The sequence below is a fragment of the Littorina saxatilis genome, unplaced genomic scaffold (genome assembly GCF_037325665.1).
Source record: "Littorina saxatilis isolate snail1 unplaced genomic scaffold, US_GU_Lsax_2.0 scaffold_1823, whole genome shotgun sequence".
Lineage (NCBI taxonomy): Eukaryota > Metazoa > Mollusca > Gastropoda > Littorinimorpha > Littorinidae > Littorina > Littorina saxatilis.
In genome coordinates, this window is record NW_027127714.1 from 1 (window position 1) to 19,636 (window position 19,636).

The 19,636-nt window shown below is 39.4% G+C and overlaps 1 protein-coding gene across 1 annotated transcript; it reads left to right on the forward strand.

Moving 5' to 3' along the window:
* Positions 1–219: 219 nt before the first annotated feature.
* LOC138956089 (uncharacterized) lies at positions 220–15,071 on the forward strand (the record flags this gene model as incomplete). Its single annotated transcript, XM_070327553.1, has 4 exons — positions 220–858; positions 2,673–3,011; positions 14,458–14,585; positions 15,002–15,071. Coding segments are annotated over exons 1-4 (604 nt in total), but the record flags the coding sequence as incomplete, so codon positions are not given.
* Positions 15,072–19,636: the final 4,565 nt, after the last annotated feature.

Below are 19,636 nucleotides of genomic sequence, written 5' to 3' on the forward strand. Positions count from 1 at the left end.
CTCAGGAATGTATAGAACCTGTTCACCAAGTTTGGTGACGATCGGTCAGTTCATTCTTGAGATCTATATGCGAACACAAACAAACAAACAAACAAACACATGGACCGAATCCTGTACACACCCCTATACCGGGGGTGTAAATATACCAAATCTGAATGTTCGTTGATGTTTTAATTGGTAGCAATCTTTTATTTGAAATAACAACATGCATAACAGACACACAATAAAGAAGTAATGAGAATAATGAGAGATCGATGTTCCAGTACATTTTTGTTTATGGTGTGTGTATAATGAACCATTCCTTAAGCTAAACGTTGTTGGTGTTTGATTCTTGATTATCGAACGTTAGCAGTCTGTCAGTTTTAAATCAGATGGCACTTAATGTTGTCGCACACAACGTGGCCATTGTCTGCAGAGACCAGGAAGCTTTTGTCCAATCCACGCCAAGTAGCGTCCCTATAATGACATGCTGACAGTTCTATTGAAATACGATCAGTTTTTTTCTTCTGTTTTTGAAGTAGGCAAACGCAGCTTGAATTGAAACATTTTCAAATCTTTTTCCTTGTACTGGTTTGCACGGCATGACTGGCGAATATTCATAACACTCAGACACAAGACGTTCATCAAAACATATCTCTTCTGAAGCACAGCACTTGTAAGAAGGATGATGCACACGCTAGCTATTTTCCAAAGGAATAGGTAGATGATGCGGGTCTCTTCTTGATGTTGTTGCGTTCCACACAATCGGCGAGGAATATGAAGGTGACAGGTTGTGACAGACAGCAAGAGGCATGATGAGAGGAGCCCCGGACCGTGTCACTGTTGTCCTGTTGTGTGTGTTGGTGTTGACAGTTCAAGGTACGTTTTTCACCGATTAGTAAGGGTATTCATTTGAATGTATCACGTTATATTTCATTAAAAATTTCATTTACGAGGAAGCCTTGTGTGTTTTTTTTGGATTAAGTGTGCGTGTTCCTCAAACTAAATGTACAATACTGGCAACAATGTAAAACAAGACATGCACGAGATATCAACTCATTTGACGGAGTCACTGGCATCTTACAAAATACTTCTTCATACACTTTTACAGAGAACTCAGCGATTTGATCTTTTTTTAATTTTTTTTTTATCTCAAGAGCAACGGCAGATGTTGATTAAATGCAAATATAATTGTGTCCATCTGCCAGCATATTGGTGTCCCAGTTTCGTATTTGCTTGCTTCTTTGCAGGGATGGTATCGTTTTTGTCGTGCGTGTTCATTTTTTTTTCGTTCTTAAAATGTAACCTTTATAGCCATCCGGGGCCGTGTGGTTTTGTTGGTATCGTAAAGTCTACGGTGAATGTAGTCACTAGTGTGTATTATATCTGAATCGTTTGGTTTAAACATAAGTTTATTTTAACAAAAGTTACCATCATGCATGACATGTATACAAAATACACAGGTAACAACAACAAGCTAGAAGCTTATAGTGCAGTGGTGTTCCTGCATAGACAGTCCAACGTAAGGCTGTACAATTCGTCTAAGTAAACCAAATCTATTAATAACATTAACAACGTTGCATAATCATTGTAAATAAAGAATCCTTTGCTGCTTCAATGTCACAACGATGACAAGGGAAAGGTCTTAAGCTATGTTTCCATTTAGCGACGCGGCGGCGGCACGATGGCGATAAACTCGCGATGCCGCTAGCGAATTTCGCTATGAGTGTTTCCAATAAAAGCGGCGCGGCAGACGGATTTTTGTTCTCTCTGGCTTGACTTCTTCTTATGAATCGGTCAAAAACTCCCACAACGATACTGTTATAAAGAGAAACTTTATTTGAAGCTACTTATGTTGGTAAGATAATTGAAAAGAGGAGAAAATTAAGAAGAAAACCTCTTTTATTTCAACAAAATGCTCAAAAAGCGAAACGAACCCGGTGCCTTTGACAACCTTTGAAAAAATACTTGCTGGACTATGTGCAGCTCAGGGAATACAAGTATCTGACGAAAAAAACAGTCAAAATAGACTATAAACCTGGTTGTGGGGAGTCCTGGAATATTTGGAAAGACCGAGACCACGCCCATTTTGGACGCGAATACCGCGCGGCAGCAATTTGTTTCGCTCCCTGGAGCGAACAAAATCTTGACGCCAAACCGTCGCACGGTACGTCGCCGCCGAGGCGCCGTCGCGTCGCACATATATATATGGAAACACGCGTTCTTTGATACTACTGTTGCGGTCGGTTTTGACGCTGCCGCCACCTCGACGCAACCATCGTGCCGCCGTCGCGTCGCGATATGGAAACACAGCTTTAGACATACGTGCTGACTTCAGATAATGTTTGTGTCATAATTCTTTGTTTTTTCCTTATTAATAATATGTATACTGATGCGTTACTGCTTTTGTTTTTCTCTCCTTGTAGGCGCAGTGTAAGGAAGAACTGCCTGTGAGCTATGACAATGCAATGTTTAAGGTCGTTAACGATTTACAAAGCTTTATAGTATACAAACTCAAAGTTGCCAGTCCAGACATATTTTTACTCGAAGATAATAAAACAGGATTCCCAAGATACAAACATACCTTTACCGGGAGTTCCAAGAAAAGAAGTCTACAACATGGTCACGGACGGATGTGGGCCCCAGCCGATCACATAATCATATCTTTGTTTCTTCTCATAATGTGTGTACAGCAGGGACTGTGAGAATCAAAGAGTGTAGCAGTGGCAGTGTCACCCAGGATGAGAATCACACACCGGCTTACCTCACATGTGACGGCTTCACTCCAAACGATACCATCACATGGAGAGTAAACAACAAGAACACGTCACCCGCCACTAGTATCACGTGCCCACCACAGAACACGACGTGTGGCTCTGCTGACGAAGTGCTGTTCGTCACCAGGACAGCGCGGGAGAGCCGTCTGCGTATCAGTGGAAACTATCGGCTTAGGGAAGGAGAGAACGGCATAATGTGCACAGCTGAGAATCAGACTGCGACTCAGACAGTGGCATGCACCTTCAATGTTGTAGGTAAGGTAAGGGGGAAGAGGGGGAGAATAGAGAAAGAGAGAGCGAGAGAGAGAGAGAGAGAGAGAGAGAGAGAGAGAGAGAGAGAGAGAGACAGACAGACAGACAGACAGACAGACACAGACAGACAGACAGACAGATAGACATTCAGACATACAAAGAGACAGACCAACACGACAAGACAGACAGACAGACAGACAGACACAGACAGACAGACAGACAGACAGACACACAAAGAGACAGACATAGACAGCCAGCCAGACAAACAAGACAAGACAGACAGACAGACAGACGGTCTGTTTACATGAAGGGGGTGTTAGTATTGGCCTCTCTGTGTTGAAACCTGCCTTCCTGTCTGCAGTACAAATTTAAGAAAACAATGTCAAGCGTTATTTGATTTAGTGTGTGTGTGATTCATTGGCACAACGATGACGTAGAGGTTACATGCCGAGTCTCAGTGATTATTAAAAATAATGGTCGAAGTTAGCGGATCATGAACAAGTCGCGTAAGGCGAAAATACAACATTTAGTCAAGTAGCTGTCGAACTCACAGAATGAAACCGAACGCAATGCCATTTTTCAGCAAGACCGTATACTCGTAGCATCGTCAGTCCACCGCTCATAACAAAGGCAGTGAAATTGACAAGAAGAGCGGGGTAGTAGTTACGCTAAGAAGGATAGCACGCTTTTCTGTACCTCTCTTTGTTTTAACTTTCTGAGCGTGTTTTTAATCCAAACATATCATATCTATATGTTTTTGGAATCAGGAACCGACAAGGAATAAGATGAAAGTGTTTTTAAATTGATTTCGACAATTTAATTTTGATAATAATTTTTATATATTTAATTTTCAGAGCTTGTTTTTAATCCAAATATAACATATTTATATGTTTTTGGAATTAGAAAATGATGGAGAATAAGATGAACGTACATTTGGATCGTTTTATAATTTTTCTTATTTTTTACCATTTTCAGATTTTTAATGACCAAAGTCATTAATTAATTTTTAAGCCACCAAGCTGAAATGCAATACTGAAGTCCGGGCTTCGTCGAAGATTACTTGACCAAAATTTCAACCAATTTGGTTGAAAAATGAGGGCGTGACAGTGCCGCCTCAACTTTCACGAAAAGCCGGATATGACGTCATCAAAGACATTTATCAAAAAAATGAAAAAAACGTTCGGGGATTTCATACCCAGGAACTCTCATGTAAAATTTCATAAAGATCGGTCCAGTAGTTTAGTCTGAATCGCTCTACACACACACACACACAGACACACACACGCACATACACCACGACCCTCGTCTCGATTCCCCCCTCTACGTTAAAACATTTAGTCAAAACTTGACTAAATGTAACAAGTCGCGTAAGGCGAAAATACAACATTTAGTCAAGTAGCTGTCGAACTCAGAGAATGAAACTGAACGCAATGCCATTTTTCAGCAAGACCGTATACTCGTACAGGGCCGGACCAAATGAGTTGTAAGGGGGGGGTTCCTCCTTTTTTGGGGGGGGGGGGGGGGGGGGCAAATCAGCGAAGTGGCGAAGCCACAGGCGCGCGCCTGCAAAGCAGGCACGCGAACTAGGGGGGTCCGGGGGCATGCTCCCCCGGAAAATTTTTGAAAAACGGTTAAAATCTGTGCAATCTGGTGCATTCTGGGCCTTGTTTTGAGGGTTAAGAGCAGCATTGTTTTGGTGCTAAAACTAGTAAACAAGTCGCGTAAGGCGAAAATACAATATTTAGTCAAGTAGCTGTCGAACTCACAGAATGAAACTGAACGCAATGCCATTTTTCAGCAAGACCGTATACTCGTACAGGGCCGGACCAAATGAGTTGTAAGGGGGGGTTCCTCCTTTTTTGGGGGGGGGGGGGGGGGCAAATCAGCGAAGTGGCGAAGCCACAAGCGCGCGCCTGCAAAGCAGGCACGCGAACTAGGGGGGTCCGGGGGCATGCTCCCCCGGAAAATTTTTGAAAAACGGTTAAAATCTGTGCAATCTGGTGCATTCTGGGCCTTGTTTTGAGGGTTAAGAGCAGCATTGTTTTGGTGCTAAAACTAGTAAAAACAAGTCGCGTAAGGCGAAAATACAATATTTAGTCAAGTAGCTGTCGAACTCACAGAATGAAACTGAACGCAATGCCATTTTTCAGCAAGACCGTATACTCGTAGCATCGCCAGTCCACCGCTCATGGCAAAGGCAGTGAAATTGACAAGAAGAGCGGGGTAGTAGTTGCGCTAAGAAGGATAGCACGCTTTTCTGTACCTCTCTTTGTTTTAACTTTCTGAGCGTGTTTTTAATCCAAACATATCATATCTATATGTTTTTGGAATCAGGAACCGACAAGGAATAAGATGAAAGTGTTTTTAAATTGATTTCGACAATTTAATTTTGATAATAATTTTTATATATTTAATTTTCAGAGCTTGTTTTTAATCCGAATATAACATATTTATATGTTTTTGGAATCAGCAAATGATGGAGAACAAGATAAACGTAAATTTGGATCGTTTTATAAATTTTTAATTTTTTTTTACAATTTTCTGATTTTTAATGACCAAAGTCATTTACTAATTTTTAAGCCACCACGCTGAAATGCAATACCGAAGTCCGGGCTTTGTCGAAGATTACTTGACCAAAATTTCAACCAATTTGGTTGAAAAATGAGGGCGTGACAGTGCCGCCTCAACTTTCACGAAAAGCCGGATATGACGTCATCAAAGACATTTATCAAAAAAAAGAAAAAAAACGTTCGGGGATTTCATACCCAGGAACTCTCATGTCAAATTTCATAAAGATCGGTCCAGTAGTTTAGTCTGAATCGCTCTACACACACACACACACACAGACACACACACACACACGCACATACACCACGACCCTCGTTTCGATTCCCCCTCGATGTTAAAATATTTAGTCAAAACTTGACTAAATATAAAAACAAGTCGCGTAAGGCGAAAATACAATATTTAGTCAAGTAGCTGTGGAACTCACAGAATGAAAGTGAACGCAATGTAATTTTTCAGCAAGATCGTATACTCGTTGCATCGTCAGTCCACCGCTCATGGCAAAGGCAGTGAAATTGACAAGAAGAGCGGGGTAGTAGTTGCGCTAAGAAGGATAGCACGCTTTTCTGTACCTCTCTTTGTTTTAACTTTCTGAGCGTGTTTTTAATCCAAACATATCATATCTATATGTTTTTGGAATCAGGAACCGACAAGGAATAAGATGAAAGTGTTTTTAAATTGATTTGGACAATTTAATTTTGATAATAATTTTTATATATTTAATTTTCAGAGCTTGTTTTTAATCCGAATATAACATATTTATATGTTTTTGGAATCAGCAAATGATGGAGAATAAGATAAACGTAAATTTGGATCGTTTTATAAATTTTTATTTTTTTTTACAATTTTCAGAGTTTTAATGACCAAAGTCATTAATTAATTTTTAAGCCACCAAGCTCAAATGCAATACCGAACACCGGGCTTCGTCAAAGATTACTTGACCAAAATTTCAACCAATTTGGTTGAAAAATGAGGGCGTGACAGTGCCGCCTCAACTTTCACGAAAAACCGGATATGACGTCATCAAAGACATTTATCAAAAAAATGAAAAAAACGTTCGGGGATTTCATACCCAGGAACTCTCATGTCAAATTTCATAAAGATCGGTCCAGTAGTTTAGTCTGAATCGCTCTACACACACACACACACGCACGCACACACACACACACGCACATACACCACGACCCTCGTTTCGATTCCCCCTCGATGTTAAAATATTTAGTCAAAACTTGACTAAATATAACAACAACACTCAAAGCAAGGTACATGCTTTTTCCAGGGGTGGGGTTCCGGAACCCCCGGAACCCCCCCCCCCCCCCCCCCCCCCCCCCCCCCCCCCCCCCCCTGGGTCCGGCCCTGCTCGTAGCATCGTCAGTCCACCGCTCATGGCAAAGGCAGTGAAATTGACAAGAAGAGCGGGGTAGTAGTTGCGCTAAGAAGGATAGCACGCTTTTCTGTACCTCTCTTTGTTTTAACTTTCTGAGCGTGTTTTTAATCCAAACATATCATATCTATATGTTTTTGGAATCAGGAACCGACAAGGAATAAGATGAAAGTGTTTTTAAATTGATTTCGACAATTTAATTTTGAGAATAATTTTTATATATTTAATTTTCAGAGCTTGAATTTAATCCGAATATAACATATTTATATGTTTTTGGAATCAGCAAATGATGGAGAATAAGATGAACGTACATTTGGATCGTTTTATAAATTTTTAATTTTTTTTACCATTTTCAGATTTTTAATGACCAAAGTCATTAATTAATTTTTAAGCCACCAAGCTGAAATGCAATACCGAAGTCCGGGCTTCGTCGAAGATTACTTGACCAAAATTTCAACCAATTTGGTTGAAAAATGAGGGCGTGACAGTGCCGCCTCAACTTTCACGAAAAGCCGGATATGACGTCATCAAAGACATTTATCAAAAAAATGAAAAAAACGTTCGGGGATTTCATACCCAGGAACTCTCATGTCAAATTTCATAAAGATCGGTCCAGTAGTTTAGTCTGAATCGCTCTACACACACACACACACACACGCACACACACCACGACCCTCGTCTCGATTCCCCCCTCTACGTTAAAACATTTAGTCAAAACTTGACTAAATGTAGCAAGTCGCGTAAGGCGAAAATACAACATTTAGTCAAGTAGCTGTCGAACTCACAGAATGAAACTGAACGCAATGCCATTTTTCAGCAAGACCGTATACTCGTAGCATCGTCAGTCCACCGCTCATGGCAAAGGCAGTGAAATTGACAAGAAGAGCGGGGTAGTAGTTGCGCTAAGAAGGATAGCACGCTTTTCTGTACCTCTCTTTGTTTTAACTTTCTGAGCGTGTTTTTAATCCAAACATATCATATCTATATGTTTTTGGAATCAGGAACCGACAAGGAATAAGATGAAAGTGTTTTTAAATTGATTTCGACAATTTAATTTTGATAATAATTTTTATATATTTAATTTTCAGAGCTTGTTTTTAATCCAAATATAACATATTTATATGTTTTTGGAATGAGAAAATGATGGAGAATAAGATGAACGTACATTTGGATCGTTTTATAAATTTTTATTTTTTTTACCATTTTCAGATTTTTAATGACCAAAGTCATTAATTAATCTTTAAGCCACCAAGCTGAAATGCAATACCGAAGTCCGGGCTTCGTCGAAGATTACTTGACCAAAATGTCAACCAATTTGGTTGAAAAATGAGGGCGTGACAGTGCCGCCTCAACTTTCACAAAAAGCCGGATATGACGTCATCAAAGACATTTATCAAAAAAATGAAAAAAACGTTCGGGGATTTTATACCCAGGAACTCTCATGTCAAATTTCATAAAGATCGGTCCAGTAGTTTAGTCTGAATCGCTCTACACACACACACAGACACACACACGCACATACACCACGACCCTCGTCTCGATTCCCCCCTCGATGTTAAAACATTTAGTCATAACTTGACTAAATGTAAAAATGCGAGCTTCAGCGAGCTTTTTCATGACCGCGAACTGAGACTATTATTTTTTGATAATCACTGAGACGAGGTATGTAACCTCTGTATTCCTCCTTTCTTCAGTTATTCAAAGAAAAGAGGAGTTTGTGTGCGAAAGTTTGATCGAATCATATTCACTCAACCTGCGCAGACGATTGAATAATGCGCGGTTGTATAGTTCAGGGAAAATCATTCAATTCTGTCAACACTTCTTGTCAGTTTCCCTGTTTTGGACTAAAATCAAGTACACAGTTATGTTGTCATTCTGCTGTGGCGGTAAAGGCGGATAGTGTGTGTTCTGTTCATGTTTTGGTATCGCTTAGGAAATGTTCTTTCTTCGAATGGGACTAGCAGACGAACTTTTGCACCCGTGTTCCAACGTTAAAAACTGTATGAAGTTCAGTTTTCTATATGTATGAAACCGCTGTATGTTCTTTAAATTGATGAGATGTGTGCACTTGGTTGCGTGTGATCTGTTTATAAAATGAAATATTGTCGAAAACTAACCGTCGGATTGCAGTCGTTTGTCCAAGCAACTCGGTTCAGAACATTTGGAAGGGGAACTACTCTTATCGCTAGACAGAGTACGAGAGTTACTTGCCTTGGAAGAGATCTAAAGCGAGTTTCTCTGCACTGATCGTTAGATTTGGATTTAGAAAACAACCAAACTCATGGATTTTATATGGTGATTCATGTGTTCAAGCCTGTAGTTGCTAGTTTAATTGCAGTATATGTTTGTATTGTTTGCTTTAAAGATGTATATTTCGTACATTAGAGCGTTCGGAACTTTTCAATCGCAAAAGTAGTTCCCACTAAGTCTAGCTCCTCAACCTGTGTGCTATCGAGGATTCAGGCCATCCTGAACTCAGGTCAAAATGAGTTCGGCTCATTGTCTCTCCCTGACTGGACGCTACAGTCCTACGCGAATCTATCAAAACAAAAATACAGAGTTATCTCCCATAATTATGCTTTTCGCGAGCACTGATCTAAATTTGAGATCAGTGTTCGCGAGACGAAAATGATTGCAGATTGGCCGACTTCGACAGTGATCTCCGTTCTGTTCTTCACAGTTATGACAAGAAAAATGTTCATTCAAAATGAACAGCGTCGATGCAATGTCCACCAAAGATTTATTTTGGGAAGTGTTAAAGGTTAGGGTCAAAAGTTAATGAATTGCATGTTGTGCTGGATATATAAATTGTTTATTTCAGTCAATGCTTGATTCATAAGTACATTTTTCAGCATGGTGCATCTACAGGAGGGTGCTCCAACAATGATGCATAGTGCCAACATTTAGCGCAAACTTTTCACAACAGTGCATTATTACCACAAAGCGCATACAGCGATTATATAGTAGCAAGTTGCACTAAACATTTGAACAAAATGCATTTTGTTCAAATGTTAACAGCACAGCACCAAGTTTTGCATAAGTGCACAACAGCACTGACGATTTCACAAAAGTGCATAACAGCTGTGACAATTTTACAAAAGTGCATTGACCATTTCAGGCAGATGGCTAACATGCAGATTTCGCTTTTGTCTGTCTTTCTTTGAAAAGTAGGCATGTTCAAGATCGATGAAGTCATGAGCAATTGGGTTAGATGACAGAAAAGATTCAAAAACGTCAGATTCAGTTAGATGACAGAAAAGATTCAAAAACGTCAGATTCAGTGTTTTGGGCACTGTTGAACAGGAACATTCTCTCCTGTTCAACAAATGTGGGTTCAATTCAAAAGCAACATTGTCACAGATAGGCTAGTGTTACATTTCTGTAAAGTTTCAAAAACATCTTCCATGTGTTGGTTACTGTTGAACAGAGGCATATTTTCCTGTTCAAAAAAGTCTGACACAAATTGTCGTAGTTGTGGGTTAAGGTTCGATCTATACTGTCCTTCAAACGAGTCGTAGAACCGTCATTGTCACAGATAGTGTTACATTTCTGTTTTACATTCAAACGAGTCGTAGAAGTAGTAGTACATTTGCGTTTGGTTTTTTTTTTATATTTAGTCAAGTTTTGACTAAATATTTTAACATCGAGGGGGAATCGAAACGAGGGTCGTGGTGTATGTGCGTGTGTCTGTGTGTCTGTGTGTCTGTGTGTCTGTGTGTGTGTGTAGAGCGATTCAGACTAAACTACTGGACCGATCTTTATGAAATTTGACATGAGAGTTCCTGGGTATGAAATCCCCGAACGTTTTTTTCATTTTTTTGATAAATGTCTTTGATGACGTCATATCCGGCTTTTCGTGAAAGTTGAGGCGGCACTGTCACGCCCTCATTTTTCAACCAAATTGGTTCAAATTTTGGTCAAGTAATCTTCGACGAAGCCCGGGGTTCGGTATTGCATTTCAGCTTGGTGGCTTAAAAATTACTTCATGACTTTGGTCATTAAAAATCGGAAAATTGTAAAAAAAAATAAAAATTTATAAAACGATCCAAATTTACGTTTATCGTATTTTCCATCATTTGCTGATTCCAAAAACATATAAATATGTTATATTCGGATTAAAAACAAGCTCTGAAAATTAAATATATAAAAATTATTATCAAAATTAAATTGTCCAAATCAATTTAAAAATACTTTCATCTTATTCCTTGTCGGTTCCTGATTCCAAAAACATATAGATATGATATGTTTGGATTAAAAACACGCTCAGAAAGTTAAAACAAAGAGAGGTACAGAAAAGCGTGCTATCCTTCTTAGCGCAACTACTACCCCGCTCTTCTTGTCAATTTCACTGCCTTTGCCATGAGCGGTGGCCTGACGGTGCTACGAGTAAAATGGCATTGCGTTCAGTTTCATTCTGTGAGTTCGACAGCTACTTGACTAAATATTGTATTTTCGCCTTACGCGACTTGTTTTCTTTTAGATTCCTGTCACTCATACTAGCAGTATTGATTGAGGTACATAAATCTGTTGATGTACAGGGATGACTTGTTTGTAATGAATCCTTGTTTCCTCCACATTGAGTTTGCATTGCAGTTGGACAGAAATGAACAGGTGTTAATTGATAAACACATTGATAATGGCTTTTGAGAAAATCAATCAATTCTGCAAAGGAATTAACTTGATGACATCAAAACTGCAGCGCCATTTGAAGAATGGTTACCATTTCTGTTTCTTTGATGGGAATCAAACAAATAAAAACATTGACTATCCAAGTTACCATGAATGGCAATAGTTGACTCCTGAAAAGTAGCAAGGATATAATTTGAGACGATAAACGCCTGATGCAATCGCTCCTCAAGGTCAGTCAACTCAAAACCTTCATCATTCGCAACATCAGTAGGCAACACAGCGGGATTCGTATGTCCAGAAATCATGTCGAAAAAATATTACATTTCAAAAGCATGTCCAACCACAGTTGTTGGCAAGTGTTCGTGTCCGAAGTAGCCTTCAGTGTGTGTATATGTATTCATGTGACAGAGAACGTGACCTCATTGTTCAATCCTCTCTCTCTCTTCTTTCTCATTCGAACGCACACACGCAAGAACGTAGCCTACGCACGCATGCACGCGCACGCACACACACACACACACACACACACACACACACACACCCCGCTGACGCACACGGCAAACCACGCACACACACACTGACTGTCGGCAAGCATCTCTTTTTGTTATATTTAGTCAAGTTTTGACTAAATATTTTAACGTAGAGGGGGGAATCGAGACGAGGGTCGTGGTGTATGTGTGTGTGTCTGTCTGTCTGTCTGTCTGTCTGTCTGTGTGTGTGTGTAGAGCGATTCAGACCAAACTACTGGACCGATCTTTATGAAATTTTACATGAGAGTTCCTGGGATTGATATCCCCGAACGTTTTTTTCATTTTTTTGATAAATGTCTTTGATGACGTCATATCCGGCTTTTCGTGAAAGTTGAGGCGGCACTGTCACGCCCTCATTTTTCAACCAAATTGGTTGAAATTTTGGTCAAGTAATCTTCGACAAAGCCCGGACTTTGGTATTGCATTTCAGCTTGGTGGCTTAAAAATTAATTAATGACTTTGGTCATTAAAAATCGGAAAATTGTAGAAAAAAATAAAAATTTATAAAACGATCCAAATTTACGTTCATCTTATTCTCCATCATTTTCTCATTCCAAAAACATATAAATATGTTATATTTGGATTAAAAACAAGCTCTGAAAATTAAATATATAAAAATTATGATCAAAATTAAATTGTCCAAATCAATTTAAAAACACTTTCATCTTATTCCTTGTCGGTTCCTGATTCCAAAAACATATAGATATGATATGTTTGGATTAAAAACACGCTCAGAAAGTTAAAACAAAGAGAGGTACAGAAAAGCGTGCTATCCTTCTTAGCGCAACTACTACCCCGCTCTTCTTGTCACTGCCTTTGCCATGAGCGGTGGACTGACGATGCTACGAGTATACGGTCTTGCTGAAAAATGGCATTGCGTTCAGTTTCATTCTGTGAGTTCGACAGCTACTTGACTAAATGTTGTATTTTCGCCTTATGCGACTTGTTTTCTTTACCTTTGTTTATTGTGTTTTCGATATTTGTGTTTATTTTTTGCTTGACTTATCTGTTTTATTTTAATGTTTGCTATCCACATCGTGTGATAAATGTTTCTTCTCAGTCTCCGAGTCAGTTTAGTTTCTGCACGCCGCTTTGGTACTCCTTGTTTTTCTAACTGGTGTATTGTGCGCGACTGATTTGCGGATTTATTTTTATTCCTTTCATATGCAGTTGAAGTGTTGTGGGTGTTATTGTCTGTATATGCTATGTTGCGTCTGTGTATGCCTACAAGAATTTTGGGTGTAATGTGCCTGTGGTCTGCTCGCAGTCGAGCACAGAAAACATGGCGGCGCCCTGTGGCAAATTCGTGGAAAGTCTTTCCCGACCGCAGATACCAGCGTCGTCCGCGACGCTGGAATAAAGACATCGTTCTAAGGTCAAAACAAGTCGACATTTTGGGACTGCTGCCGGAAGGAGACCGTAATATATGGTTTCATCACTGTCAACTGGTTACAGAAAAAATCGTCTGCTCCAGTGAACGCCGAAACCAAACGGTTGATTATCACGTGACACTTTGCCATATTTAGAGTTGTTTGCACAGTAAATACAGCCGCGAAAAATAGCTCGCTTCAAACTGTCTTACATATCAATATAAAAATTACAAAACACACTGAAAAATCATTATCGACGATCGCGAATCTGCTTATATCAATAATACATTCCAAAAAGCTCTAAATATGTTTAAAAAAAATTTTTTAAAAAAATCGGTTTCCTTGCCCGACAAGGAAACTCAAGGCATTCTGCCAGGGAGAGAATGAGCCGAACTCATTTTGACCTGAGTTCAGGATGGGGTAAGTGATTTTGGTTGTTGGGTAAGTTACTAAACTAGCCCTACACGTTTACAGAGAGAAAGAAGCAGAGGGGGGGAATAAATCACGGTATCTTGCATATGTTCATTGTTAAAAAAACCAAGATATGTAGATTTATTGGAACGTTTATTATTAACAAAACAAAACGTTAAATTTACAAATACGTCGACCCAGTGGTCTTTTAAGAAGACACACAGACAAACACTTATATTATGATACAAATAATGAACTTATCTTAGAAACTTGGATGAAACTCCGTCGCGATATAACCTTGAACGGTTGAAAACGACGTTAAACACCAAATAAAGAAAGAAAGATGGATGAAACTCGCTTTCAAGATGCCAGCGAGGTAATCGCATTATTTGTGTCTGTCTACTTGTACGACCAGTGGGTCGACGGACTTGTACATGTAACGTTTTGTTCTGTCCATAATAAACGATCCATTTACCTACAATTCTTTTTTTTATTTATTCTGAATTTTGGAACGTTGGCAGTCTATCTGATTTTGGATGTACACATCAATTTTGTTTCAGCTGAGGCCAGGCTGTCCAACTGTCAGGTGACACTGAACGCTGCCGACTGGACCGTTTCGGGCAGGTGTCGTTTTGAGGGAGCGTACTCTTCTACCGGCATTTTCACCTGTACCTGGCATCAAGATCAGGTTGATAGTTGATAGTCGTGTTGTAGGGCCTACTCGTCTTAATCAAGTATGTGATCGAAATTGAATATGTTATTTCAAACATCTTCATCGGACTAACGAAAAATGGCTCTTTGCGCTCATTTAGATTTCATTTTGTTTCCCAATAAATTCTCGTCCATCGTCATACCTTCCCCTCCAAGGCATCGCGTTGCAATTTTAACGTTTGATTCACATTTTAAATGAACAAAAGAAAAACGTTAAATCGCTTGAAGAGAATCTTCCTCCAGATGCGTTAACTATTGTTATCTTTCTTAAACTATAGCATTATGTTGTTTCTAGTGGCTGTATGCTGCTCTAAATTGTGTTTGATTGCGCTGCTGTGTTTGGAGATCTGAAAGTGTATTCATCTTTTTCTTGCCTTTTTGCTTTGTCAGCAGCCAGACACAACCATCACTGGTGTAGTCGACAAGATGGCGATTGACATGCATCAGGGTGTGTACTACAATGGTAACTGTACCTTCATGACGTCACTGTCGCCATACCAAGGAGCGCGACGTTACTCATACACAGTCACTTTCTTTCCCGGGCCTGACGACAAAAAAAAAGCAGGGTCGATTATGATACGTAAGTCTGGCTGTTTTTCCGTCTGTCGTTTGTTCGTGTCTATATATCGCATTCGCTGTTTTTTTAATTGGTGCGCACACATAGCGCTTTTTATTGTCATGTAAGAAATCTAGTCAGCTCAGCGGAGTTAGGTGGCGCACAGTTATTAGCTTGTTTAGGCTTTTTGAACACTATAGTATCATTATGTGATGTAATTTTGCAATACGTTGGTCATTTGCAAAGTGCGTTATTAACATTCGACATACAAAAAATCACATTCAACACAGTTTAGTCGGAATCATTTTTGAGGACAAGTGCCGTCATTAGGAAACAATATAGCTATTCTGATAGACACGTGGGGGAATTCGGGGGCTGTGATTGGATGGCCTCACACATCCCTATTGCGATCATCCAAGGATAACGCTACGGAAGTTGGTCATTTTTTGCCGGTATACAAACCATATCGGCATTAACAAAGACGCATTGTTCTGGTTTCTTCCACGTGTATAAAGTACACGCATACATCGCCAGGTTTGTTTCTGTGACTAGTCGACAGACGATGCCATTTGCTATGTGTGTGTGTTTTTTGTTGTTTACTGTACAAGACATACATACGTGTAAACTCCAGTTCTTTATAAACAGGCAACAAACCTTGCAAAGTTCAAGAAGCTGCAATCTGAAACGACCTATCTCTGATTCTAGCAGACGATCTTTCCAATGTTTAACACAAAATCAGCAAACTCGCCTGTCACATAGAACGTCCATTGTATAGTGCAATGTTGAAATGAAGTTACCGGTCTGAAACATTTAGTCGTTTCTTCTGAGATAATCCTTGTTCTCTTATCATCTACAGATTTACCGCAGTCTTCATCACGTGAATCCCCAACAGAAGTCAGACTTTCGAACATAGATTATACGCAAGCAAGCATGATACGTCATGACGTCATATAATTCCTAGCATATTGACGTAATGTTAAACATCCGGTTATCTCGAATCTATACATGTCCGCGGGTTGTTCAATGTTCGGTGATTTCCGTGGATACATTGTGCAAAGGGATATGCGCACTGTAACCGTCGTCTGCAATCAACGACATGGACCATTCTGGTAGTTGTTGCTGACAAAAACATGATTTTAACACAGAATATAATGTCAGAATAGCTATAAACGCTATTGTATTTTCAGCGTAGCATGCAATAGGGTCCAATATTTAGACTCGAACAAGTATAATGCGACTCGTCTTCGACTCGTCGGCATTATACTTGTCTCGTCTAAATATCGGACCCTATTGCTACGCTAAAAACACAACAGCTGTTACTAATCTTACAGAAACAATGTTCAGATACCATACTGTGTTGCTGTGTTTTCCCAAGAAATGATGTCTCTTTCCAGTAGCAGAGATACTTTCTGTGAAATTCCGAGGAATGATTTAAAACATTCTGTCAAAGTACAAAACCTTGCCTTATTTTTGATATTTTATTTTGTGCCAATGATGTTTACCGAGGAAACAAGATATGTTCATCAATATGACAAACATGGCCTGTTATTGCTTGGTGGAGCCTGTTTAGAGTGAAATAAACCTACTTCAAAACTCTATCCTTCTTGTTCTTGAAGATGACTGTTTTTATACCCGAAACTAAATGTTTTAACCCCAAACCTAGCAAAAACAAAACTCAATACAGATCCGTAAATCATTCAAATATCCCGGTTCATGACATTAACACTTATTTTTCTGCTTTTAGTTTATCAAAAACTTTGAAAGAAAAGTTAAAACACGAAACAAACTTTTATTTTTGAGCCAACTCTGCCCGTTGTATTCGTCACTCTCCTGCACCAAACTGTGCCCATTGCCAACACCTGTAGCTCTCTCTTGCTGAATGTGCTTCACGTTTGCCGAAACTCGTCAGAAAATTAATAATTTTATTGCAAGTGTTTCAAGTCATCAACTTTTTTACATTTAGTCAAGTTTGTATGTGTGTGTGTGTGTAGACCGATTTAGAGAAAACCCCTGGCCCAATCTTCATGACATTTCACATGAGAGTTCGTGGGTATAATAATTATCCCCAGAAATATTTTTCATTTTTTCGATTAATGTCCTTGATGACGTCATATCCGGCTTTTTGTTAAAGTTGAGGCAGCACTGTCACGCTCTCATTTTTGAACCAAATTGGTTCACATTTTAGTGAAGTAATCTTCGACGAAGCCCGGACTTAAAGCCATATGTACTCGATGACTATACACGCTAATTGCTTTACCAACAGCTGGAGACAGACTAAATTAAGTTCCCTGCAAAATATTGTGGTCTAGGACCCCTTAAATGTTGAGATATTTGAATTTTCATTTTGATCTGGATCGTCCTATTTATAGATTTGGCAACACATGTAACGTTGATGCAAGGGAGAGAACACCGCGGCTTTGTTGACATCCTCACTTTTTCAGAGGCTAGAACAAGCTGTAATGCATGTATTATGGTCCGCGCATGGTGACGTATCGTCATTATATGGTCTTATGGTGCGTTTGACATCGATTGTGGGCAAATTACACTTTGTAAACACGGGAGTGCGTTAGTATGCCTTTAAGCTTGGAGTTAAGCTTAAGCTTAAGCTTAGGTATCGCACTTAAGCTTGGAGGCTTAAAAACTAGTTAATTAGTTTGCTCATTAAAGTTGTCATTAAAATAGAATTTTCACTAACAGATTTAAAAATGATTGCATCGTATTCCTCAATTTCTCCTGAATTCAAAAATATATACCTATGTTATGTTTACTCTAAAAATGTGCTCAGAATGACAACAAATAGGTTAAGTAGGCCCAAGTACCGCGTTTCCACGCTACCCAGAGACGAGCGTGACCCGTCTCTATTTTGGGGTGTGGTTAGTCGAGACTATCTTAAATATAGTCTCGGCGATGACTGTTTATTGTGTTTATCTGTTACTTTAATGCCGACAGCTTGACTAAATGTTTTTATATTGCTTCACGCGATTTGTTTTTACATTTAGTCAAGTTTTGACTATCTGTTTTAACATACATAGACAGGGAATCGAAACGAGGGTCGTGGTGTATGTGTGTTTATACAACTCCTGCAATGCAACCGAGGGGTGGATTAAATCTAGTTGATTATTTTTAGACAAGTGAGAAATTAGAACGAACTACTTTGATTACACCAAAAATCACACGTGGATTATTCGAAGTAAGAATAAAGAGGGCTAAAAAATAATCAACACTAGAATTTATTTTTAGAACATTTGAAACCCAGACGATTGGACCCTGTTGCGGAAGAATACGTATAACGTTGACTCAAAACTGTAACAACAATGGCTGACGTGTATGAAGTACACGCATACCTCGCCAGGTTTGTTTCTGTGCCGACTAGTCGACAGACGATGCCATTTGCTTTGTGTGTGTTTTTGTTGTTGCTTACTGTACGTGTAAAATCCAGTTCTTTAACAGGCAACAAACCTTGCAAATTTCCAGAAGCTGCAATCTGAAGCGACCTATCTCTGATTCTAGCAGACGATCTCTCCAATGTTTAACACAAAATCAGCAAACTCTCCTGTCACATAGAACGTCCATTATATAGTGCAATGTTGATATGAAGTTACCGGTCTGAAACACTTAGTCGTTTCTTCTGAGACAATCCTTGTTCTCTTATCATCTACAGATTTACCGCAGTCTTCACCACGCGAATTCACAACAGAAGTCAGACTTTCGAACATAATTATATACAATCTACGTAGGCAAGCACGATACGTCATGACGTCATATGATTCCTAGCATATTGACGTAATGCTAAACATCCGGTTATCCCGAGTTTTCTCCGTAATACATGTCCGTGGGTTTTTCAATGTTCGGTTATTTCCGTGGCTTCATGCGGAAAGGGAACCGTCGTCTGCTATCAACGACATGGACCATTCTGGTCCTTGTTGCTGACAAAAACATGATTTTAACACAGAATGTAATGTCAGAATAGCTATATAAACGCTATTGTGTTTTAATCGTAGCAATGGGGTCCGATATTTAGACCAGACAAGTATAATGCCGGCGAGTCGGAAACTAAGAATACAGTAAAAGAATAGGGACTATTTGAATGACGCGCATTTGACACTCTGAGTGATTAGGCTGAAATGAAATTGCGTACAAAATGTCGTCTGCATGACTGCATGTTCGACCCGTGTTGTTCGTTGTATAATTAGCTTAAACAATGACGACAACTCGTTGATTACTGGAAAATAAACCACTCGTGGGTATTTGCAGCCGCTTGGTAATTCACTCGTGTGCTCCGCACACTCGTGAATTACCAAGCGGCTGCAAATACCCACTCGTGGTTTATTTTCCAGTAATCAACTCGTGGTCATTGTTTAAGCTCTATGTGTGTGTGTGTGTGTGTGTGTGTGTGTGTGTCTGTCTGTCTGTGTGTGTGTGTAGAGCGATTCAGACTAAACTACTGGACCGATCTTTATGAAATTTGACAT